This window comes from Marmota marmota, unplaced genomic scaffold (assembly GCF_001458135.2).
Source record: "Marmota marmota marmota unplaced genomic scaffold, marMar, whole genome shotgun sequence".
NCBI lineage: Eukaryota > Metazoa > Chordata > Mammalia > Rodentia > Sciuridae > Marmota > Marmota marmota.
This window is the reverse complement of record NW_026000026.1, coordinates 40,504,622-40,528,463: the sequence shown is the minus strand read 5'-3', so window position 1 is coordinate 40,528,463 and position 23,842 is coordinate 40,504,622. Positions and strand designations below refer to the sequence as shown.

The following is a 23,842-nucleotide window of genomic DNA, read 5'->3' as shown; positions in this document are numbered from 1 at the left end:
CATTTTCTCTCTCATTACTCCTCTTTGTCTCTACATCTGAAAATGGGGGGATTCCCCTGCACCCCCCTCCCCATTTTCCCTTTCCCTTTATTTCCTATTCACTGAAACCAGGAAAGAAAGTTGCTTTGGTAATAAATATGTCTTTGAATAAACAACTCAAATATATACACTGGATGATCCTGGAGTGTCCCAGGGCAGTGAATAAACAGAGCCCTTAGTTTGCACTCTCTTCACTAAGTTATCACGGTTTTTAACAAGTGTGTTCCCTTTATCAAGTCACCTGCCACAGAGGGAGGGATAGACTGCGTATGCCCTTGATCACAAGGTGGAAACCTGTAGTGAGAGAGGGTTGGAAGCCACTGATCTCTTGCACAGTGTAGACTCAACTCAGTAACAAGTCCATCTCCATCCTTATCCTGTGGTAAGGTACCCATGTGCCCAAATGTCCAGCACCCACTTGCAGGTACTAATAGTTCACAGCTATGCTAAAAGGAGAATCTCCTTTTGCAGTGCCTAATGTGAGTCAGCTGGTTTGGATAATGCATGAGGGCTTTGCTAATGTTTCTCCAGATGTAGTCCCTGGACCAGCAGCAGCATCTAGGAACTTGTTAAAATGTAAAACTCTTGACTGACACTGCTTCTAGGACTACCAAATCAGAAACTTGAGGGATAGGGACCAGCAATCTATGCTCAAACAAGGCCTCAGGCAATTTGGAAAACCTGGTGGAGCTTGTGTTACTGGCAGAGAAGGGGTATTAGGCAGCCTATTGCCAGGAAGGTCTGACTAAGAGTCAAAGTTCTTTTCGTATTTTCTAATATTTTCACTAGCTTGTGTCTAAGATATATGAATGTAAACTTCTTAGTATGACACAAGAAATGCATGAAAAAAAAAAAAAAACACACACACACACACACATGGGCCAAGCTTCAAGGAAGTCTTAATAGTCTAAATAAGAAACCAAACCAGGGCTGGGGGTGCAGCTCAGTGATAGAGTGCTTGCCTAGCATGTGTGAGGCACTGGGTTTGATTCTTAGTACCACATATAAATATATAAAAAGTAATAAAGGTCCATAATCAACTAAAATATTTTTTTAAAAAAGAAACCAAACTATAGCAATTATTATATAAGGGATTTACTTGGGGTAGAACTCAGGAATTTGCATTTCTAGCTAAGTTCCTAGATGATACTGATGCTGTTGGTCCAAGTAACACATTTAGAAAGCTACAGCTTAGATAAATTTGTTTTCACTACTATATACTTTAACTCCTCCTTAACAGTATTTGTCTATATATATATATACAATATATTATACAGTGTGTGTGTGTGTGTGTATTTTAATCTATTTGTGTTCAGCTCCAACCCCAGTGCCCTGTACACATACATGCTGGGTAGTTGTTTGTGTGTGTGTGTGTGTGTGTGTGTGTGTGTGTGTGTGTGTGAGAGAGAGAGAGAGAGAGAGAGAATTTTGTTGAAAATGCAACTGAGGTGGCTGAGAAGAAGGTAACTCTTCCACCTCTTTTGTCAGTCATCTTTGCTTTGTTCAGATACCTCATCACCAACCAAGATAAGGTAGGGAGAAAAGTCTAGAAGGAATGCTTTGAATTTAGGTGCAAAATACTAGGAGTGGTGGTGTTGTTCCAAACATGGTCAACAGCAGTAGCTTCGCCATCAGCCTGGCACTTTTTAGAACATATTCCCAAACCCACCAAAACCAACTGTATCTCTGGGGATGGCACACAGGAATCTGTATTTTAAACACTAAACTCTTGTGCAGACTTATGTTTGAAAACACTGTACCGTTTGTGGTTAGTTTAGCCATAACGACTAGAAAGCTCTTAGGATCAACATCCCTACTCCCATTTTGTGATATTACAGTCAGGGAGAGCCAAATTTGGAAAGTTTGCTAGGTATAAATTTATATCTTCTCCATTTTCAAAAGTATTGGTTTGATGTTTTATTATTTGTTCCAGGCCAGAAAATCGAAACCAGTTTTCTTTCCATCTTTCTCCTGCTCTCCTTTCTTCCTATCATTTAATTTCTCCTCCCTTTCTTTATTTCCCTAATAACTTTTCTATTCTTCTCACCTCCTAGATGTATAAGAATTTGAACAGCTTTTACTATGGTCACAGTAAATAAGTTTAACTGGAGCTAAATTCTAATTGTGTAACCAAGAGAGAGTGACATTACAAAGGGATATCACAGCAAAAACATTGACTAATTTAGGATGCATTCTAGAAAGGCTGATTTTATAGTAATTCCCAAGTAAAACGTAGAAAGATCGGGGTCTCTTCCCCCGTCCCCCTCAGGAACCTATTGAAACAAGTCTGGATTTTTATCCAGGAGAAACCACAGGGAGAGGTAATTAATATATGTTTCTTTTTGCTGCTGTAAATTAACATAGGTTTAGTGGCTTAACATAACACAAACTTATCTTTCAGTTTTAGAGGCCAGAAGTCTGAAATGGGTCTTGGTGGGCACAAATCTAGATGTTGGCTGAGCTGCCTTTCATCTTGATACTCTAGAGAAGAATCCATTTCCTTACTTGTTCCAGTATCTAGAAGCCACCTGGATTCCTTGTCGAATGGCTCCAATCTTCCAACTTCAAAGCTAGCAGCATAGCATTTTCAAATATCAATCTCTCTCTCCCTCTGCTTCCATCAATACTCCTCCTTCCCTGTCTGACCTTCCTGCTTTTCTTTCTCTCTCTCTCTCTTACAGATACACGTGTGATTACATTGGGCACACCTGGACACTTCAGAATTCTCTCAAGAGCCCTAATTTAATCATATCTGCAAATACAACATGTACTATATTCACAGGTTCCAAGAATTAGGATGTTAATACCTTTGGAGAATTATTATTTGGCCTACTTTAGATAATTAGAAAACAATGGTAAACTTCAATCCCATATTTGATGTCTGGACTGAAATTTTTATTTATCATTTGTGATAAAATAATAAGATATCTTCTTGATATCTTCCTGTGTTGTCAGAGGTAACTGAAGGTCTACTTATTGATTATCTCTTAAAGGGTTTGGTGATATAAAATATACATATTCATATGCTCAAGAGACACAAATTTTATATTATATATTCAGTCTAGTTTTTATCCTGATAAAAATTAGATTTCATGCAAGTTATATTTTCTGATTGCATAAAGTTTTCTATAATATTGTATAATGGGAAAGACAAGACTAAGGTAACACAATGAAAAATATTGACTATATTAATTTTTTAAAAATACTCTTACCTCAATATTATAGGTTCTAACTTAATATATTATGAACAAAGTAAATCATAATCCTGAATATTTATGTGCTATGATTATAAGTGTATGAAACATGAAGAACAGGTGAAGTGAATTTCTACTAATATTTAAGGAACTAAATATGATAATTCAGAAAAAAACATTCTCCTTTGATATGTCTTTAAAAAGACCTATCTATGAGGCCTTGGGTTCAACTCCCAGCATTGTCAAATAAAAGGGGCAGAGGTTGAAACATCTGTTTTTCCCCCTTTCTTTCCTATTTCTCTGCAGTTTTTAAAAAATAGTTTCAATTAAAACCAAGGCAAATACTCTATGATAATATCTCTGAGAAATGAACTGAAGTGCTTTTAATATTAAAAGTGTAAGTTCTAACAATAAGATATTTATGGGTTAGAAACATGACTGATAGATCTCAGAATTTCCCTTGAAGATTAACAATGAAATAAAGCAATCACATATAATCAACCCAGACCTTTTGCTATTGTTAAAATGCTTACATTCCTCTTTCCTTTTTTTTTAGATCATTGCAGCAGATGTCATAAAATAAATGTAGTGAAACATTCGAGCAGCAAGTTCCTTAATTGTTTCCATCTTGATTATAAAAACAAATTGAAAGGTAAATCCTCACAGTGAAATAAATGAAAAAAATAATTAACATTCAAAGTACTCCCTATACCACCTGCTCTTTACATACTGTGCTGAAATGAAGGCACCTGATGTATAAAGAGTAATGAAAAGAAATTGAGTTTCCTTCTAGAGCAGAGAGAAAAGGAGCATTTACACTTGAAATCCAAATCAGAATGCATTATACCTTTGCTATACATAATAAGTACTTTGGAAGGTCTTGCATCTGATGAGTCAAGTGAAATGGTCAAACCTAAATCCACATGCAATAAATATCTCAGCCAAAACATATGACCTAACAGTATTTTTTTTTTTTTTTGGTACTAGGGTTTGAATTCAGGAGCACTCAACCACTGAGCCACATCCCCAGTCCTATTTTGTATTTTATCTAGAGACAGGGCCTCACTGAGTTGCTTATTGCCTTGCCATTGCTGAGGCTAGCTTTGAACTTGTGATCCTCCTGTCTCAGCCTCCCAAAGCTGCTGGGATTACAGGCATGTGCCACCATGCCCAGCTGATATAATAGTTTTGTGGCTATTTATTTACTTTAAATAAAGTAGTTTTATTTTATTTAAATAAATGTTGAGCTTCTACTGGAGCCAATATCTGCATTTAAGGTTATTTTTTTTCAAACTATATACATGTACAATATTTTGGTCTTTACAAAAATGTACAAATAAACATATTTATACATCCATATTATTTCAATCTCTACCTTCCTACCCCACTTATGTTATAGATTAGAAGTACCTTTATTAATTATGTCCCTTAAATGGTCTTTCACTACAAATAGTTATTATTAGGATCTCTAGTTTGTAATAAAATGTAAGTCTCACTTGTAGTATGCTTAAAAAAAAAAAAGCCAAGATCAGATAACTGGGAAGTAGATGGAATTAACTCCCTTTTATGTAGAGTGGCCAAAGAAAAGAAAATGTGTTCAAAGAAAACTTAAAACTTTATTTTTAAGAGAAAAAGAGCCAAGTGAAATTAGACTGGCAAGATGATAAAGCCTAGTCAAAGTAAGAGAGCAGGCTTCTGAGTTGTAGGGGTTTCCTGATTCTACTTATGGCCCGGAAAGTTTGAGACCCAAGACAGGTTGCTTTGGAACCATTTTCACAGAGGCTGACATTAGAGGAAGTTATTTTCTTCCAATCTTTCAGTTTAAGGAGCTCTGCAAACTGAGTGTGCCTACAGAAGGGCATAATGTTGTAGGAATAAATCTGTCTTTCAAGGGAAACATCTCAAGTTCATGCATATGTATCTGTGTGTGTTGCTAAAGACTTCAAAATTTGGGAGCTCTTGAATCAAAATGGGGGAGTTCAGATTCAGGGGAATCTGGGCTACATTCGATGTTATAAATAGGGGCTCAGCAACATTTTTCTGTAAAGATACAGGTAGTAAATGTTTTAGGCTTTGCATGTTCTCATAAAACTTAATTTATGGGCCCTGAAATTTGAATTTCATGTAATTACATATGAGTCCTCCTATACCAAAGGCCAGGAAAATGCAGTAAATGTAATGTTTTATGGTCCTTACTGACTAGAGTCTGTGATTTAACATGAAAAACACAAGAATTGATGATGAAACCATATGACTTTCATTGAGCTGCCAGCAAGACTCTAGGTCCATAATCCTTGGGATACAGGAAGTCCTTGCATGGTCCCACCCCAGCTTTGGGCTCCTATGTACTTCTGCTTTGAGAACACCACTCTGGCTTCTGTTGACAGCTTGAGTTGTCAAAAGAGAGCAAGGGTGGCTATATGTTAGCAAAACGACTTTAAAAAATAGTCATGCAACAAAAGGAGGTCATTATATAATTGTAAAGGGACCAATTAATCAAAAAGATATAACAATGGTAAATTTTTAATTGTCTTGTATGAATTTACCAGTTCTGTACCAAACATCAGAGCATCTAAATATGTAAAAATAAGTACTAACAGAACTGAAAGGTAAAACAAACAATATGCTAACAATAGAGAACATTAATACCCCACTGTCAACGATGGCGATGGCTAGAACATTCAGAAAGAAAGTCAATGGGGAGACTGTGGGTTTGAACAAACACTGTGGACCAAGTTGATGTGACTGACATACAGAACATTTCATCCCATAGCAGTGGAGTGCACATTCTCCTCATACCTTTTCTGATCATAATGCTATGAAACTAGAAATCAATAATGGGAAGACTTTTGGAAAATTCACAAAATAAGTGGAAATTAAACAAATGCCCCTGGGCAACCAAATAGGTCAAAGAAAAAGATTAAAAAAAAAGAAATAAAAAAATCTTGAGTCATAAACACAAAACTCATAACATATCAAAACTCACAGGATATAGCAAAGGTGGTATAAAGAGGGAAATGTAAGGTCATAAAGACCTACATTCTGAAAACAAAAGAGAGAGAGATATTAAACAACTTAACTATACCTCAAGGAACTAGAAAAGAAGAACAAACCAATTTCAATGGTAGAAAAAAAAAGAAATAAAGATTGGAGCAGAGATCATTAATCTCTAATGAAATATAAAGAGAATAGAGAAACAATAGAAAAGAACAACAAAAATAAAAATTGTTTTTTTAAGAAAAAAACACACAAGGAATTTATTCAACTAAATAGCAGTGAAATAAATTATCTGGTTTAAAAGTGGGCAAGGAATCTGAAATGACATTCCTCCAAAGGAGACATACAAATAGCCCAGAAGTACACGATGAAGTATTCAATATCACCAATCATCAAGTCAAATCCACATTGAGATATGACATTACAGTTATTATGAATAGCTATTATCAAAATGACATGAGCTAACAAGTATTAATGTGAAGAGAAGGGACTCTTTATACAGTGTAAGTAGGAAAGTAAATTAGTACAACCATTATGGAAAACAGCATGGAGTTTCCTTAAAAAAATTAAAACTAGTTACCCTATGATCCAGCAATCCCACTTCTGGGCATGTACAAATAAACATATTTACAGATCCATATTACTCCAATCTCTACCTGCCTAGTCCACTTATGCTATAGATTAGAAGTGCATTTGTCAGTTCTGTTCCTTAAATGGTCTTTCACTACAAATAGTTATTATTAGGATCTCTAGTTTGCAATAAAATGTAAGTCTCACTTGTAGTGTACAAATAAACATATTTACACATCCATGTGTAGCTCAACAGCTGCACTTCATGTTCACTGCAGCATCATTCATAATAGCCAAGACATGGAAACAATCCACATGTCTATCAGTGGATGAATAAATGGAGAAGATATAATATATAATAGAACATTATAGAACACACAAATACAGCATGTCATTAAGCTATAACAAAGAAGGAAATCCTGCTATTTGGGACAAGATGGATACATCTTGAGGGTATATTGCTGAGTGAAATAAGGCAAACAGAGGAAGACAAATAGTATAATTTCATGAGTTCAATCTAAAAATTTCAAAGTCATAGAGACAGTAGAATGATGGTTCTACTTCAATTACTGAGATTTTTAAAAAAGTCTTAATTCATAAACAACGGTCCATCTTACAATTGATGCATCATAGAAGTGCATCTACATCTCCAATATGTGTATAGTATAACAGTGTGTAGTATGTGTATGGGTACAGCAAAGTGTATATAGCATAGCTTACAGTATATATAGGATAGCAGTTACTTGCACAAAATGATAGAAAGCAAGTAAGCTATAATCTCAGGTATAATTGATGTCTCCTACCCTACCCCAATATTATCTTAGTATTTTAACATAGCCTGTTAAATGTGTCAAATAGTTAACAATGAATACAGTGAGATGGGTAAAAGGGTAAAAACGTCGATTTTACCTTCAGTGTACTGTTAAGAAAAATTGTCTAAGATTTGACAATGGAAAAAAGACATCCCTGGGTGTCATTTCAATGGAATGCTGGGTATTGTCCATCTTTCTATCTGGAATCATCTGATTCTACAAGAGTATATTATTCCTTTCTATTCACTAGACTGTCTCACACATTTATAGAGGTAGAAGTTAACTTGCAGAAAACTTGTGATAAAGAAAATGAGATTTGTTCAGAACAATGAAGATGAATTTTGTCTGGTGGAAAGAAAGGATACATTTTATTGTCATAAGTGATAAAAGTCAGTTATGAAAATTTTGGTGCTCCTGAATTGTGAGTGTTTGAATGGATATATTCAGAATTCCTAATTGAATATGTACTGGGTATATATCCATATATTCAGAATTCCTAATTAAATATGTACTAGGTATATATCCATAATCCATGTGTATATCCACAAGTAAATAGTTAATTTTATATGTGTATATATATATATATATATATATATATATATATATATATATATGTCAAATATTATTTTGAATTGATTTTAATATCTTCCTGGTTTCCTCACTAATGAATGATTTAAATAAAATCTTTTACATATATTTGTTTTATATTTGTATGGCAGTCATGATTTTATCTCTCTGAAAATTACAATTTAGCATTTTATAATGTCAGAGGGACTAAACTAAATATAATGAACAAGTCACCAAATATTAATAGTGATACTGACTACTTTAGAGGAAGTTAATTTTAAATTCTAGGATGTGAAATGTAGTATATATAAAACAAAATTATGTTTGGATGTAAATAAAAGTTATTCTTTTCATTAGTTTCGATAAGAATTCAGGTAATTTGTGGACAGAGTTGCAGAATTTTAGTGTTTCAGAGAGGGAAAAAGATGTTCAGCATTTGAAGTCAGAATTCCACATTAAGGGAATTTTGGCTTTTGTAAATTACTTTGATAAGCCACATGATTGTAAAAATCATATACTTCAAGACATGACCAGACTGATCTAGACATGAGATGAAGTTTAACTGGAAATGAAACTGAGGATGGGGCGGTTAGAGAGGGGAGGAAATCAAATAAGAGAAGATTCAGGATGTAGCTAGATACTAGAGAGTTATTAGAAGAGATAATCTCTGAAAAGTCTCCAGATGGGGATGGACTAATAATCACAACCGTTGATTTTAACATTCACTTAAGTTCACACACATCTTTGAGTGTGTGGTACTTCAGGAGGGATGTGAGGTGTCCAAGTGGGTGGGATTATCTGAGTTGGAGGCAAAATGAGGACTAGAGACTCTTACGAAATGCAAAGGCCCAAAGTGGGAAGTCACCAGAGGCTGGAACCTGGAGCTCAGGATTGGAAGAAACGGTCCTCATGCCACAGAATTCTCAGGATATCAAAGGGGACTGTTGATTCCTTCTAACAAGTAAGATGGAGGTTCAGGGCAATATCTTTTCTTGATCTTAAAAGATGCTCAGAGCAAGCTGGAGGATTTGGACAAATTCAAGGGGGCTGAATAACTTTCTTGTGAGGTAGCTACAAGTGAACTTTATTCATGCAGTCTAAATTTATATATGCTTATACATATATATGTATATAATATACTTCTTATGTGAATCAGCATTATTATAGCAGTGAATAGACTTTGCATTCTTCTGTTAATTTATAGGTCAGTTACATATTTGTTTGAGGGTGAAACAGAAAGAAGATTAATATTCCCAAAATAAATTTATCCAGGCACTATGGCACATGCCTATAATCCCAGATAACTGGAGGCTGACACAAGATTGCAAGTTCAAGTACAGCCTGGGCAATTCAGTGAGACACTGTCTCAAAATTAAGAAAAAAAAAAAAAAAAAAAAAAGAAGGCAGGGGTTGGGCATGCGGCTAAGGATGTAACTCAATAGTAGAGTGCTCCTGAGTTCAATCCAGAACCCCTAGTGCTACTACAATAAATAAATAAATAAATCTAAAAATCATGTTGAAATAATTTAAACATTGTATCTATACTTAGTTCTTACTTTATACATGTAATTTGAGTAAATTGGTTCTATATCTACTTATATTACATACATATAAGATATGTAGAAAATTTAAACATTTTAGCTTAAAATTTAGTAATTTTTATGTTCAGTGTATTTAACCAATACAGGGAATTTCATTAAACACTTTTAAATATTCATAAAGCACAAACAGGGCCCAGCCTTTTTGATTTAACTTACACCTTAAAACAAATCTTTGTTGACAAATTCCAGCTACAAAATATGATTAGGAAAGAAGGTCAGAAAAAAATCATTTGAAAAGGAAACTGCCCTGGGAAACTAAATAATAGTGCTGCTAATGTGAAAAATGCAGTATTACTAAAATTGATTTCCTTTAGAAAGATGGGTGATACTAAGATTTTCTGAAGATGGAAAGTTCTGGTAAGTTAATTTATTACTCAAGATGCAAGATGGTGATGGAAATCAAGCCCAGTTCTGAGCAGAGTTTATTACTCAAGTTTGTACAATGTTTTGCATGAATCGAACATATGGCTAAACACTATGATTCTCTGTAGCAGTGAACATGGGCTGGATATGAAAGCCCAAATATTATTGATCCTATATATGGCTATGTTGTTGCACAGAGGCTGCTTTTCAAAGCTTTGTCAGCGATGTAGGAATCCCATCAATAATGGAAAACACCTAGGACTGTACAGTGGTGCTTTGTAGACAAGATACATTCTCTAACAGATTTGATTGGTAAGAGAAGAGGAAGAGGATCATGTACCATGAATTCACGGAAAAATGAAACAGTAGCCAGAGGAGTTATGAGGAAAGATGTCTCCCATGTGAACTAAAGAAGATGATGATGGAAATCTAGTCTGGTTCCAGGTTTTGTGTGTAAACCTAATTTAAGCTCAAAGGCATGTCCCCCTTTAAGTACCTTCATTGGATAATTAGCAAACTAATGATGAGTAAATAATTCCTATATAAAATATGGTTATAAAAAAAATAAACTATGGTAATCTGGTTACCTTTTTGCCTGGTCTAAGGGACCTCTGCACTTTATAGAATAACATAAATAACACTGGAAAAAAAACAAGACTTCAGCTCTTAGTGTATTAATAACCCTTGGCTTCCATGTCATCATTTTTGTTTCATGAAGACTGTGACTCTTCAGAATTGCCATTTTGAGCAAACTTAACAAAATTGGAGAATATCATAACTGCCTGGTTTATGCCTCTCATAACTACACTAAATACATGGATTCTTAGAGGTTAAAGAATTGCCAGCAATCACACAACCAGGGATAAAAGCCATGGCTCTTTGTCCCATGGTCATGCTGGTAAATTGCCAAAACATAAGCCTAATGACACGATAATATACTTGTCATTGGCTTGCACTTAACTTTTTGCTTATATGCTTGTCTAGATCCATCTATTGCCAAGAAAACCTTAGATCATAATATATCTTAAACCTCCGTCAACATTTTGGTCAGCCTTAGGTAAACAGATAAAATACTGTCATTCTGAATTATGCTTACTGATATACAAAAAATAATTGGGAATGAATATGTGCATTACATGTAACAGGTGGAGTAAAAGCCCAAAATTCCCAATAAATGAAAATTTTGCTGTATAATAATAATGCAATGTCGGTACAGTTGAGATTCCATGTCAAAAATTTCTAAATTCAACTAGAAATAAAAATCTTATGAAAAACATTTGAATGCTAACTATATATATAGATCTTATACTACAATATGAGACTCCTTTTAGAGAAGATCTCCCGAAATTCTTTCCTATTTGGTTATTAACCTAAAAGATGTTATTCTACTGGATTTATATGTATTGCAGATCCTGCTGGGAAGCATAAAACTGGACTCATTTAGGAAGAGGCGATGTGGCTCTATGAGAAAAGCTACCATATGTGAAACTTCGCTTTATGCCAGTTGAAATTTTTGTATTTTAGGTCTCCCAGGGACATGTCCATTATGCTATTGTGTAATTTTATCAGCATGAACTTCTGCTGAATATTTTTCCTTCTTTTTAAAATCCATATTTTGGTAGAGCTAACTTCAAAACTTAATGTTGCAACATCTGTGCTCCTACACCTGGGAGCCATAGAAGATGTGTCCTGAAGATTATCTACATTTTCTAATCTTATAAAATGCTGCAAAATCAGAGAAAGAAGTTACACATTTTTCCTGGTATGGAATTTTTTTTAAAGAAACCACTTTCTTTCTCCTTAGAAAGATTCTCATATTAAAGGAGAACCAATAGTTTTAGAGCTATAAAAATATTTCTACAAATGTAATAAAATACTCATTTTTTTTTTGTTCATAGATAATTCTTAATACATTTGTGCAACTTTCCATTAGGAGACTACTTTGCAAATATACACAGAACCTGGGGCTATATCCTCAAAATGTTTTTGAAAAAGACTTTATATGAGTCAAAAGAAAGCAAAATAAATTTGATTTCTTTGAATTTATTTACTATGCTTCTTTTGCAAATTCACTAATAGCTCAATGACATCATTGCAAATAGAAATTATGGTTTTATTATCATTTCTTAAACAGAAGAGATTGAGATCTTGACAAGGAGAAATTTATAAATGAAAAAATTTCCTCAAACTTCACCTTCCATTATTTGCTCTATCTATATTAAATAAAATAGGTAATAATGTAGGTTTATAGCCATATCAAAACTTCCTTCATAAGATGGTACTGTCAATCAAAAGTGAAGGACCATTTGTTGCTGAAGGATGATGTAGACTATGTGAAGTTTTTATGGATTCAAAATACTTAAGAACAATGAATGAATAAACTTGGGAAATTTGCATGTAGATTCTTTTGACTTTGTCATCGATCTATCAAATTATGTTAAATAATAAATACTATGGAATGCTTCCTCTGTGCCAGGTATTGTTATAACTGTTTTACGTGTTACTATTTGAAATGTCATCACAATAATATGTGACAGCTGCTTTTGTCATCACCATCTCACAGATGAGGAACTTGAAAGAAATTAAGTGAAATAACTGACTTAAGGTCGCCTCACTTGTCATTGGTAGAAGAACTACTATAGGGCACCATGAATCTACTCTGTCCTCATTTCCTTTGGGTACTGCTGTGGTTTGGATATGCTTTGAATATCCCATGTGGCTTCCTATACAGACATTTAATCTCCAGTGTGAGGCATTAAATGGGTGGAAGTTTAATTGGACCATGGAGTTTAGATGTGAGGACCTTGGGAAGTGATTAAGATCATATAAGGTTGTTAGGGTTAAACCCTCATAATCGAATCCTGTAGCTCTATTCAAAATACACACACATACACCTGCATGCTCTCTGTCTCTTGCCCTGTGATGTCCTGTGCCACCCCAAAGCTCTACTAGCAAGAAGGCCATGACTAGATGGGGGCCCCTGATGTTGTACCTCTAGAAACACCCAACAAGATAAACCTCTTTTCTTTATAACTTAACCAGTCTCTGGTATATTATTAGTAGCAGAAAAGGGAACAAGGCAAGTACTTTTCTTAAATACAACAAAATAACTCTCAATTCTTACTTTGATGCAAAGTATAAGATGACAGGGGTGATACATTTAAGGTTATTTCAATTTGAAATAATTGAAGTTGCAGAAATATTCAAAGCTGGGCCAAGATAAGTATGATAAAGACAGAAAAGGAAAACATGGTTAACATAAGCCAACTGGTATTGCTCTTTTAGAGTAAAAAGTCACATTTTGATAAAGAAATTCAAGTTTAAGGTCACTACAAACACGTAGCAGATTTTGACCTGCCATTCCACCATATACAGAAGAGGACTGGCATACCTATAAGGAGGAGAGGAAAAGCAGGTATTTAACTTTTCAGTAATTGGAGAAATGTTCCCTGCTAGGGAACTGTAAATGTGAGCTTTTCCATTTACAGGTCAAGATAAAAGGAGGAAAATGTACCCATTGTTTGATGTTCTTTAACTCATTTGCATTTCTTCAGGCACAATATACAAAGCAAATAATTTCTGCAATGAAAAGTTAAGTAAATGGGCACACATTGTGTGTTTTCATTTTAGGATTAGAATCAAAGGAAACTATATATCACGTATCTGAATCTGAGTAAAGGTTGCATCAAATTTCTTTCATCATTGTCAGACATAAATACTTCAAATGTACCATTCACTTGGCCGGCCAGGAACATGGTGGCATGAGGCTGCACTAGGATTTGCAATAGAGAAAACGTTCATAGAGATATAGATGTGGAAGAATATTGTGATACAAATACAGTGAAAAATTTTTGAAAAGTGTCACAATTACTAAGTTAGTTTAGCAATTAAACTGTATCAATGCCCCTGCCAAGAATTGTTCATAATTTGGAAGCTGTAGTTGCTATTGACCTGATTTTACAATTGAGATCATGTCTGTGTTTTAATTTGGAAGCAAAATTGATCACACTGTTCTATAAACAAGGTCTATCAAGTTATCACCTTGCAACTGCTTTCCAAATACCTATTTAAGAACAGTATGATTTATGAGATAGTGCACCAGACAAATTATTTCATGAGTTCTTTTTAAAGAGATTGCTTTATTCTTAAAAAATTGCATTCTTCAAGTTCCTAAATAAATACAAAACTTTTTGATAATAGTTTTTAAAAGGATTTTTATAAAAGATTTCTATCTTCACTCTAATATATTGGCTTATTGCCCTAAATATTACTTTAATATTTTCAAATTGTTCATTCCTCATTAATCCTTAGAAATCATTATAACCTCACTCATTTTTAAAAACAGTATTCAATATTATTGTATCCCAAGATTATCAGGAGAAGCTTACAAATTGGAAGGTTCATGTGATGATGAGTGTATTTTACATAAATTGCTTCTTTAATCACTACCATGCAAAGGAAGACAGAATGAAATCAATACAAAAGGTTACTTTATTTTTTTAAAGCCATCAGATTTTCTAGGAATTTTCCCGGTAGTGTATAATTTTGATTTCTTACAGATCTTCTCAATACTAGAGTTTTAAAAACTTAACTTGAACCTCAATGAATAACAAAAGCATCTTCATTCTGTTTGAAAAGGGGAAAACCAAAAAAGATGTTATAAGTATCTAAATTTTACTCTAGTTTCAAAGGCAGGTTCAAGGTTAAAAGAATGTTCCTTTTCCCCCTTTACAGACTGCGATTGCATGAGGATAACTTTGATAGTTGAGTTCTGGGTAGGAATACAAGGAAGCTCTCTTGATGGGTTCATTTAAGAGCTGTCCTACCTTTTTCACCTTCCTTTTCTTCTTGGTCATCTGTCAGTGGAATCACTTCTGGCTGCTCCACAATCGTCGTATCTTCTGGGTTTGATGAAAGCTCTAAATAGAAAGAGGCCAATGGAGACTCAGGGATGTTGCAGTTGGCATCATTGACAAAACACAGGGAGTACAGCATAGAATGTTTAAAGTTCTTCTTCATTCCTCCAAGTTTCAGGAGGCTCAAAAAGCAGTAAACTGTTGTTTGTCACCTCCAGGACTCTTGCCTCACACACACATGAACGCCACTCACACACACTTTATATATAGATGTCATGGTTCACAGCTTCATCTCATTCTCTGATAACAATATATTCTGTTTTCAGTACCTTCGGTTTCCATATATGAGCTCTGGGACTCTGTCTCAATTTTCGTTTCATTCTTTGTTGAATCGTTCTCTTCTCCTGTTAAGAATAGTGATTGAAAAATAAAAGAAATGTGATATGCATGACCATAGCTTTATCCCTGGTTTGAAAATGCTTCAATCATGCATGGAGAGATACAGAACAGTTTTGAACTGAAACAAGGGGCAACAATAATCATTTTTCAAATGATCAAGTTTATATCAATTTTTTGTGAGATAATTTGGGCCCACAAGTCTCCTCTTTGGTTGTTGTAATTATTATTTAGCTCATACATTTAACTACCTTTTAAGAAATAAATATTTTCGCTATTGAGGATTCCAAAAAATCAAAATGCCACTTGCAATTTCATTTTATTTTTTTTTAATCAACAGAGCATTAAAAACTTGGGTAATGGGAGCACGCAGGAATAAATCATATAACAGCTCAACTTTTCTCTGAAGTCGCCTATTAGATATAGGAAAGGTCAGGAGAGAATTCAGTCAACTCTTGATTACTTCAAGGCTGATTATCCAGTATTCGCTTTTCTTCCCCTCCCCCTGGCTGCTCTCCTTCCCCTCCCCTTGAGCGTTTTAAACATTTAAATGCTCATTAACAGAGGAAATAGAAATGTGTCTATTTTGCCTCATGCTAATGAAATATTTTGCATTGAAGGTATTTAACTATTGAATAAAAAAAAAAAAATCCAGAGCTAAGATGAGTTACAGGAACAAAAGGGACACACAGAGAAGCTTGGGTTGTTTGCTTGGGTACATCCCTGGGATAGGCAGCATTATTGTTTCAACTTGTCCCCTACTTCTTCCTGTAAGAGGATTATATTTTCCTAACTGTTACCATGTGACCTGTATAGGCCTCTTTGGGTGAAGTATATGCTGCTGCCACCCCCATAGACTTCAGGCCTGTTCATGTGACTTGGTGTACAAAATGCCACTGGAAGACGTGTAATGTACACTACATCCAAGCAGAAGCTTAAGCTCCATTGCATGTTTCCTCCAGCCCTTTTGCTCCTATCAAAGCATGCTCTATCAGGTCTAGATCCTGGAATAAAATCATTTAGAGCAAAGACAAACAGGGCCAGGCATAAATGCAACACACCCTTGTTGTCTAATGAAACTTTGGGGCTCACTTGGTACTGTAATAATGCTGATATATACAGTCCCTCATCCTTTATCTTCCCATTTGATACAACTGTCATTAAACTACCCTCTGTATTACTTTCCCTTGATCCATTCTCTCTTAATGTGACGCTGATAGGAAAAAAAAGGTCTTTTTTTATGACATCCATTCCTCCTGAGCTCAATTGTTATCAAAAGGATCTGATAAAATAATCAGAACTAAAGCATATTTACATGTCTGATCATTGAAGATACAACCTCAAGCTGTCTTTAATAACTGTCTTTCATTACTCCTAGCTAAAGTTCAATGAAATCCCAAGTACTGATGATTCTGCAGATGTTTCTTTTCCCATACTACATTCCTCTTCTCCTTTTCCTCACCAGAGGTACAGCGTGTGTCTCTTGGATCTTTCATCTTATTCTCTTATAATCGATTTTGTGCATCAATAAATAGCAAGATGGTCTTTTAAAACATAAATTTGATCAAGATCTTTCCCCTGCTGAAAATTCCCCATTCCTTCCATTGCTACTCAAATTATGGTCAGTGGGAAAGTGGAAATGGAATGATGTGGAAGGTTTTTTAAAAAATGCAGCATTTCAGGCCTCACTCCAGACCTGCAGAATCAGAGCCGACATTTTTATGAGATCTCCGTAGATTTGTGTGCATGCTAAAGCTTGAGAAGCACTGGTCTATGGGATATAAGTGTATCTGCCAGTTAATGATCTCATAAAAAATACCAGACTTTGTCTAGATGCTTCACATCTATTATCCTTAATCATCACATTGTCCTGGTAAGGTAAATATTGTGATCCACATTCTGCTTTCAAAATCTATTACTAGGTATATCTCACCACAAATATCTCTTTTTTTGTTTAGACTGGAAAATATCTTTTTGCATTTGAGTTTGTAAAGTAAGGTCTACCTTGCATATAGTAAAATACACAAATTGTTAAGTATACAGCTTAATGACTCCTTACATAAACACACACTTAGTCTTTATGAGTAAGTACCACCCAGAGGAAGAACATTTCTAGCACCTGTGGCTTCCTCCTATTGATGCCCCCCAACAAGCAACAGTTTTATTATTATGTTGTTGTTGTTGTTTTTCATATAAACATAAAAAATGCTATTTTGTGTCTTATTTTTGCAAGACCTGTTGTCTGGTCTGTGAAATTAATTTTAGCTGCTGCATGTTTAAAATGGTCATTATTTTTCATTGATATGTATTATTCTACTTGTCTGAATGTACTATGCTATATGTAAGAACTGTTTTTTGGTTTGGGACTATTATGAATAACACTGCTAAAAAGCATTTGTACAGGTCCTTTGTTGTACTATGTATTCATTTCACTTGAGCATGAACCCAGATGTGAAACTGATGAATAGTAGGAAATAAATTTTGGTTATGTTAGGTATTTTGGTCACAGTGAGGTAAAGCTAATAAAGTCAACCACGTATGGAGTCTCATTAAATGCTAACTATGTCAGGTATTAGGAGTAAATTTTAAATAAGATAGAGTGCTGTCCTCAAAAGTAGATAGTTTCACATCACAGGCATTAAATATTGAATGAGCACTTTCTAAGAAGATGTAATACAGGGTTCCAACTTTTTGACAAAACCACTTCTAGAAGATTATGGCATGACAGAGAACTAAGAGGAATGAATAATACATTGGACAACAAAATCAAAATTGAAACAATACACTAAGTGAAATAATATGAATCTTAATAAGGATAAATGTAAAATTCTAAAATCAACCTCAAGAAATGAGAGGCAAGGACACCAACCTAATTTTTTCTGATTAAAAAAAAATTGAGCCACAGTTTTTGAATTCCAGATTTTCTCTAAATTAATACTAGTTAGACATCAAAATGGCTGGATGAAAGGAAAGATACTAATATGAATCACACACACAAAAAAAAATAAAGGGCATATTTTCAGTTTTTCTCCTGAGAAACATTTTACCATGATGGCTATTTCCAGTTATCCAAAAAGGGTATTTAAAAATTGAAACATAAGAGAATTATGTTAAGGAAAACTGCTTTTATAAAAACTACAAAAACTACAGAAAATGTATTTGTTGTTGGCACTATGAGGAATAATGAACGAGGAAATGAAAAGATGAACTGATGAACAGGAAACTGAGTGAGAAAATAAGAAAAAAAAATCTATAAACCTAAAAGTGTAGTGACAGTATTAATATCTATAGTTGATGTTATAGAAGAGAAAAACCCTATAGATAAACAAACTGATGTTTTAGATATCAAACTCTCGAATGAAAGTACACCAAGGAAGCAGAGATAGTGAGCAAAAGGGAATGAGAAATGATAATAAACAGGACAGAAAATATATTATGAGGTTTAAAATAGAAACGATTTGATTTTTTAAATCACACACAGGTGCCTTTCTTCATATTTATATCAGTGCAGACAAAAAACTGGAAGGCTGTTATCTCAGATTTCAACATTGATTACCTTTGAATGGTAGGCAGGATTTTAAGTTACAGAATTTTTATTTTGCTATCATATATTTTATATTTTATAAGAATTGAACATTTTATAATTTAATAATTATGATGAGAAAGCTTTAAAGGTAGAGAAAAAAGCCCTCAGTGATATCATAGAAGAAACATTTCTGGCTAAATTTTCTTTTGTCTCTGTTTGTGTGTGTACATGCATTTGTGATGAAATTGTGTGTATGTGTGTGTGTGTGGTGTGCATGTAGCCAAATCAAATTTCTTTTTCTCAGTCCCCATTCTTGAACTCTAGAAAACTAGCTGGTTAAGTAACTTGACTATCTACTTTTGTGTCTTTCGAAAAATCAACTAGCATTCTCCCTAAACCTAATATTCATCATTATTCTTCTTGCCTTTGTACCCATTTAGCATTCTTTCCCATTTGCAAAAATATTCTTTTCTTCTCCCTCAAGTTCATCATCTTTGGTGGGGGGGCGGGGGGGGGGANGGGGGGGGGGGGGGGGGGGGGGGGGGGGGGGGGGGGGGGGGGGGGGAGCAGTTAGAATGTGCCACTAGAATATCTCCTAGGTTCCTATATCTCTTGGTGAAGTGTCCAGGCACATCCATGTTTGTTTATGGGTGGCTGATATTAAGAGGGAACTTCCACTATTTATTGAATGATGCTGTCTATCATTGCTAATATGGGGAAGTGACTATCACATCTAATCATTACACCAAGGTCCTAGCTGCAATCTTTAACTCATTATTCGTGATTTGGCTTTGTCTGTACAATGAAGGGAAAGAGTAGGGCAATCAGGGAGTAGACACAGTCCGCATTCCTGACTGTCCCTATGCAGCTTTTGACAAATTTGCAGAAGGATTCAATCGAGTGAGAAGATCACAATTCAACAGGGCCTGGGGCATTGCTGATAAGGTGGGACTGCCTGAAGTGGTAATCTGAGGCTGTTGATGAATACCAGGGATTTGGGGACTGTGAGGCCTGACACTTCACTTTGAAGATGACAGGCCATTTCAGAGCTTTTTGGGCAACAGTTCTCTCCCCTGCCCTCTTCACTTGTCTCTATTTCTGATCTGTTTTCACCTGTGTCCTTTATGCATTTCATCAATCATTACTCAAAATAGAAATACATATATTTTCCTCTTTTCCCTTTTTCTAAAATGAAGTTAGTAAAAACTGAGGGAAGAAATGAAGTGCTCATTTTTGAAATTCAAGAATGATCATGTTTGTTCATTCCCAAGCCAAGACAAGATTTGGCACATTAAAGACAAGGTATGTGTGAGCTCTTTGCCTGCACCCAGTCGCCCGCTGGGTATTGATGATGCTGGGGCTCTCCAGTCCACCTGCCTCTCTCCTCTGTGCACTCACATTCCATCTTGCTTTCTTGGCCCCACGGGGGCAAGCTTTATGTTTGCCTCTCTATATTCTGTCTGCTTGAATTCCCCCTACAGTCCTCTGACCTAATCCCTCCTGGTAGAGGAAACAAAAGAGCACAAAGGATCCCACAGTTTATGTATATATTTTTCATACAGAGAACTCAATCATCCATACTAATGGGAGGGGACCATTAGAACAGATAATCCAAAAATCCATTCATTATGCTTTAGAAATAGATCACATGATTGTTTCTTGAAGGCCTGGTAATTAAGTTTGGCTCAAGCTAAAGCTCTTGCTTTAATTAATTTGCATAAAAATTGGTCTGGGGATGTCAGTCTAGAATTAAGCATTTCTAGGGTTTTAACCTAAACTCACTTTGCAAATGGACTGCTTTTGAACAAAAGCAACAACAACTTAGTTTTATTGTTTGCAGATTATTAGATGCTCAAATTTTTCTAAGAACAAAGGCTGTTTCTTTGATGCTTCTCTTAAAGAGATAATGGAAAATGTGCCTTTTTTTTTGTTAGGCTTGAAACTTGATTGCTGCTAATATTCAAAATTTCTCTTTTACCATGCCTAAAAATATCCCAGATTAAAAGCAAAAGTTAAACCTAGATTAGCAAGAATTTGACTATTTCCTAGATACTCCTGGTTTTCTTGTAGGTCCATTAAAATTTACACTTTAAATGTAAATTATTTCTAAAATTATTTTTTTCTTATAGTTATGAAAGAAACAAGAAATGCAATTTCCTTATAGATGCATCCACAAGTTTTAGTATGTAGTATTTTTATTATTATTCAAATCAAAATCTTTTCCAAATCCCATTGTGATTTTAAGTATTGAGACTTAACAGATATTTTTATAACTAAGGGGTGGACATTTTTAAAATTGTGAACTGCTATCTTTCTCTTATGTGTATGCATACATATAAGTACATACACACATATACATAAACATACATATGTATCCCTACATACTAATTTCTGTGTCTATATACGTGTATATCTAATATTAGACATGTATATGTGTTCATAAACACATATTTATGCATATATACAGACACATGAGTATAATATATTGATTCCTGCCATTTTATTTCATGTTTTAATGAGCATCATCTACCATGATGACAATTTCTCCAGAAACCTTATTTTGAAAATATGTACAATATTCCATGTTTTGGATGAAATTTCAGATATTTTCTTTATCTGTGTGTGCACCCAGGCACCATTAAGCACAATGTTGCAATGAATATTTTTGTGAATAAATATCTCCATGCTCTTGCTGGGTGTTAATTGAGTTTAAACTCCTGCAGCATAATTTTTCCATCCAAGTATGAACTTTTCATCATTTATTAAGTTTTGCCAAAGCAGCCAGAATATTATGCCTTTTATGTGTGTTTGGAAACCCCATTTCCACCAATTGTGTGCATTTTCAATTATCAAAAAGAGAAGATAGCACATTCCTATTTTATTTTCATTTCTAGAAGTAACAGGACCATCATTTTCAAGTTTGCAATTATTATATTTCTTCTTTAATAAATTATAATTGACATGTACCCACCATTATGGTATCATACAGACTAGTTTCAGTGCTTCAAAACTCCTCTGTGCTTTCTTCATTCATTCTTCCTACACCTGAACTCCAGAAACCACTCATCTTTTTACTCTCTATATAGTTTTGCCTTTCCTGGAATGTGATATAACTGGAACCACATAGTGTATAGCTTTTTCAGATTATCTTCTTTCACTTAGTAATATGCATGTAAGTTTCTGCTATGTATTTTCATGGCTTTATAGCTCAATTTCTCTTTAGTGCTGAAAAATAACCTTTGGTTCTTTTACTCTAATATTTTATAGTTGCATTTTTACATTTCATCTTTGCTCCTTCTGGGATTTATGTTGGTGTAAGGAATGAGGTTGGGACTCAACTTACTTTTCCAAATAGCCAACCAGTTGTCTTAATGCCATTTATTGAGTGATCTGTCTTTGAAATGTCAGCTAGAATATGTACTGAAATCCCAGATCTACTTGGGTCTATTTCTAAACTCTTCAGTTTGTTTCATTGATCAGCTGTCTACTCCTACAGCAGAACCACACTGTTAACCACATTTTAAAAACATTCCACGTCGTTTTCAGTCCATTTGTTCTTTCATTGCTGATAATATTGTATCTGTGAATTCCCCAACCCATTTCCAACAGGTTTTTATTTGTATTGTATCTTGCCCCATCATCTGACAAAGATCCATCACTGTTATATTTAATTAGGGATTTGAATTTTTTTATCAATATAAGATAACCAACTCTTTCTCCCTTGAGGCTTTTGGCTAGAATTCTAACTGGATAGTTTTAAAGAAGTTTTTCATGTTTTCTTTTGATGTTCATCTCCCAAATATACTTTTTTTAACATTATCCTTTTAAAATGTTACAATTTTATTGAATTTCATTCAATCTGAATGCTTTTCACACTTGATAAAGTAACTTAATTATACTTACTGTTATAACTATTTGCTTGTGTTTCTGTCATCTTGTTTGATACATTGTGATTTGGCTACATTGCTAGTTACATTTTATTATTATTTGCATTATTAAATAAACTTACATGTTTAATATGAGCTTTTGGGGGAATTTTAAAACTTAACATATTTTCCTTCATATTTGTCATTATCTACATATCTACATGTATCAAGGATATTCTTAAAGCCTTATGTTGTTAGAATCTATAACCCAGAACTTTTAGCTTTTGAGTCTCTATGGAAGTCAACTGTATGTGCAACTTTCCCTGTGCCACACCTTAGTCTTTATTTTGTAGCCTCTGCCATTAATGATTCCTTTCTTCCCTCACACTTCTTTCCCTTCCTCATTTCCTTCCTCTTTTAACTATTTAATAAAATTGTGACATACATATAAGAAGGTATACACAAATATAGAGGACAAAATTAAATAACCAAAAGGAAATTTAACAAAATATGTTTTTATAATAACTGTTTAGCCTAGAAGTCTTTCTTGTGGCCCTCTCCTAATCAGTACCTCCTCCCCAATCACCAAGCTTTAACCAACATCCTGGCTGTCAGAGTATCCACTACCTAGATTTTATTGTCTTACTGCCAAAATATGTTTTTCTAAATGTATGTTATTTTTTCCCTGATTTCTGAACTTGATATCAATTAAGTTCTATAATACATAGACGGTCCCTAACTTATGATGGCTTGACTTAACAATGTCTTGACTTGATGATGCTGTGAAAGTGTACCCATCAACAATTCTGTTTCTCACTTTCAGTAGGTATTTAATAAATTGCAAGATATATTTATTTTATTAGAAAATAAGCTTTGGTTTGATTATTTTGCTCCACTATGTGTTCTGAGCACATTTAAGGTAAACTAGACTCAACTGTGATGTTTGGTGGGTGAGAAGTATTAAATGCATTTTTTACATATTTTCAACTCACGTCGAGTTTATCAGGATGTAACCCTATTGTAAGGTGAGGATGATCTACACACTTGTTCATAAC

At 34.4% G+C, this 23,842-nt stretch overlaps 1 protein-coding gene across 5 annotated transcripts in view; it reads right to left on the bottom strand.

Annotated features, from left to right (window-relative positions):
• Positions 1 to 23,842, bottom strand: part of Macrod2 (mono-ADP ribosylhydrolase 2) — a 1,954,610-nt gene that overhangs the window by 64,572 nt on the left and 1,866,196 nt on the right. For 4 of the 5 annotated variants that reach the window (XM_048811888.1, XM_048811890.1, XM_048811889.1 and 1 more), the window contains 2 exons: positions 15,329 to 15,403; positions 14,970 to 15,062 (listed from right to left, as the gene is read on the bottom strand). The exons of the other annotated variant lie outside the window; for it this stretch is intronic. In XM_048811888.1, coding sequence (XP_048667845.1) covers positions 14,970 to 15,062; positions 15,329 to 15,403 — 168 coding nt within the window. The remainder of the gene's footprint in view (positions 1 to 14,969; positions 15,063 to 15,328; positions 15,404 to 23,842) is intronic. 5 annotated transcript variants of the gene reach the window in all.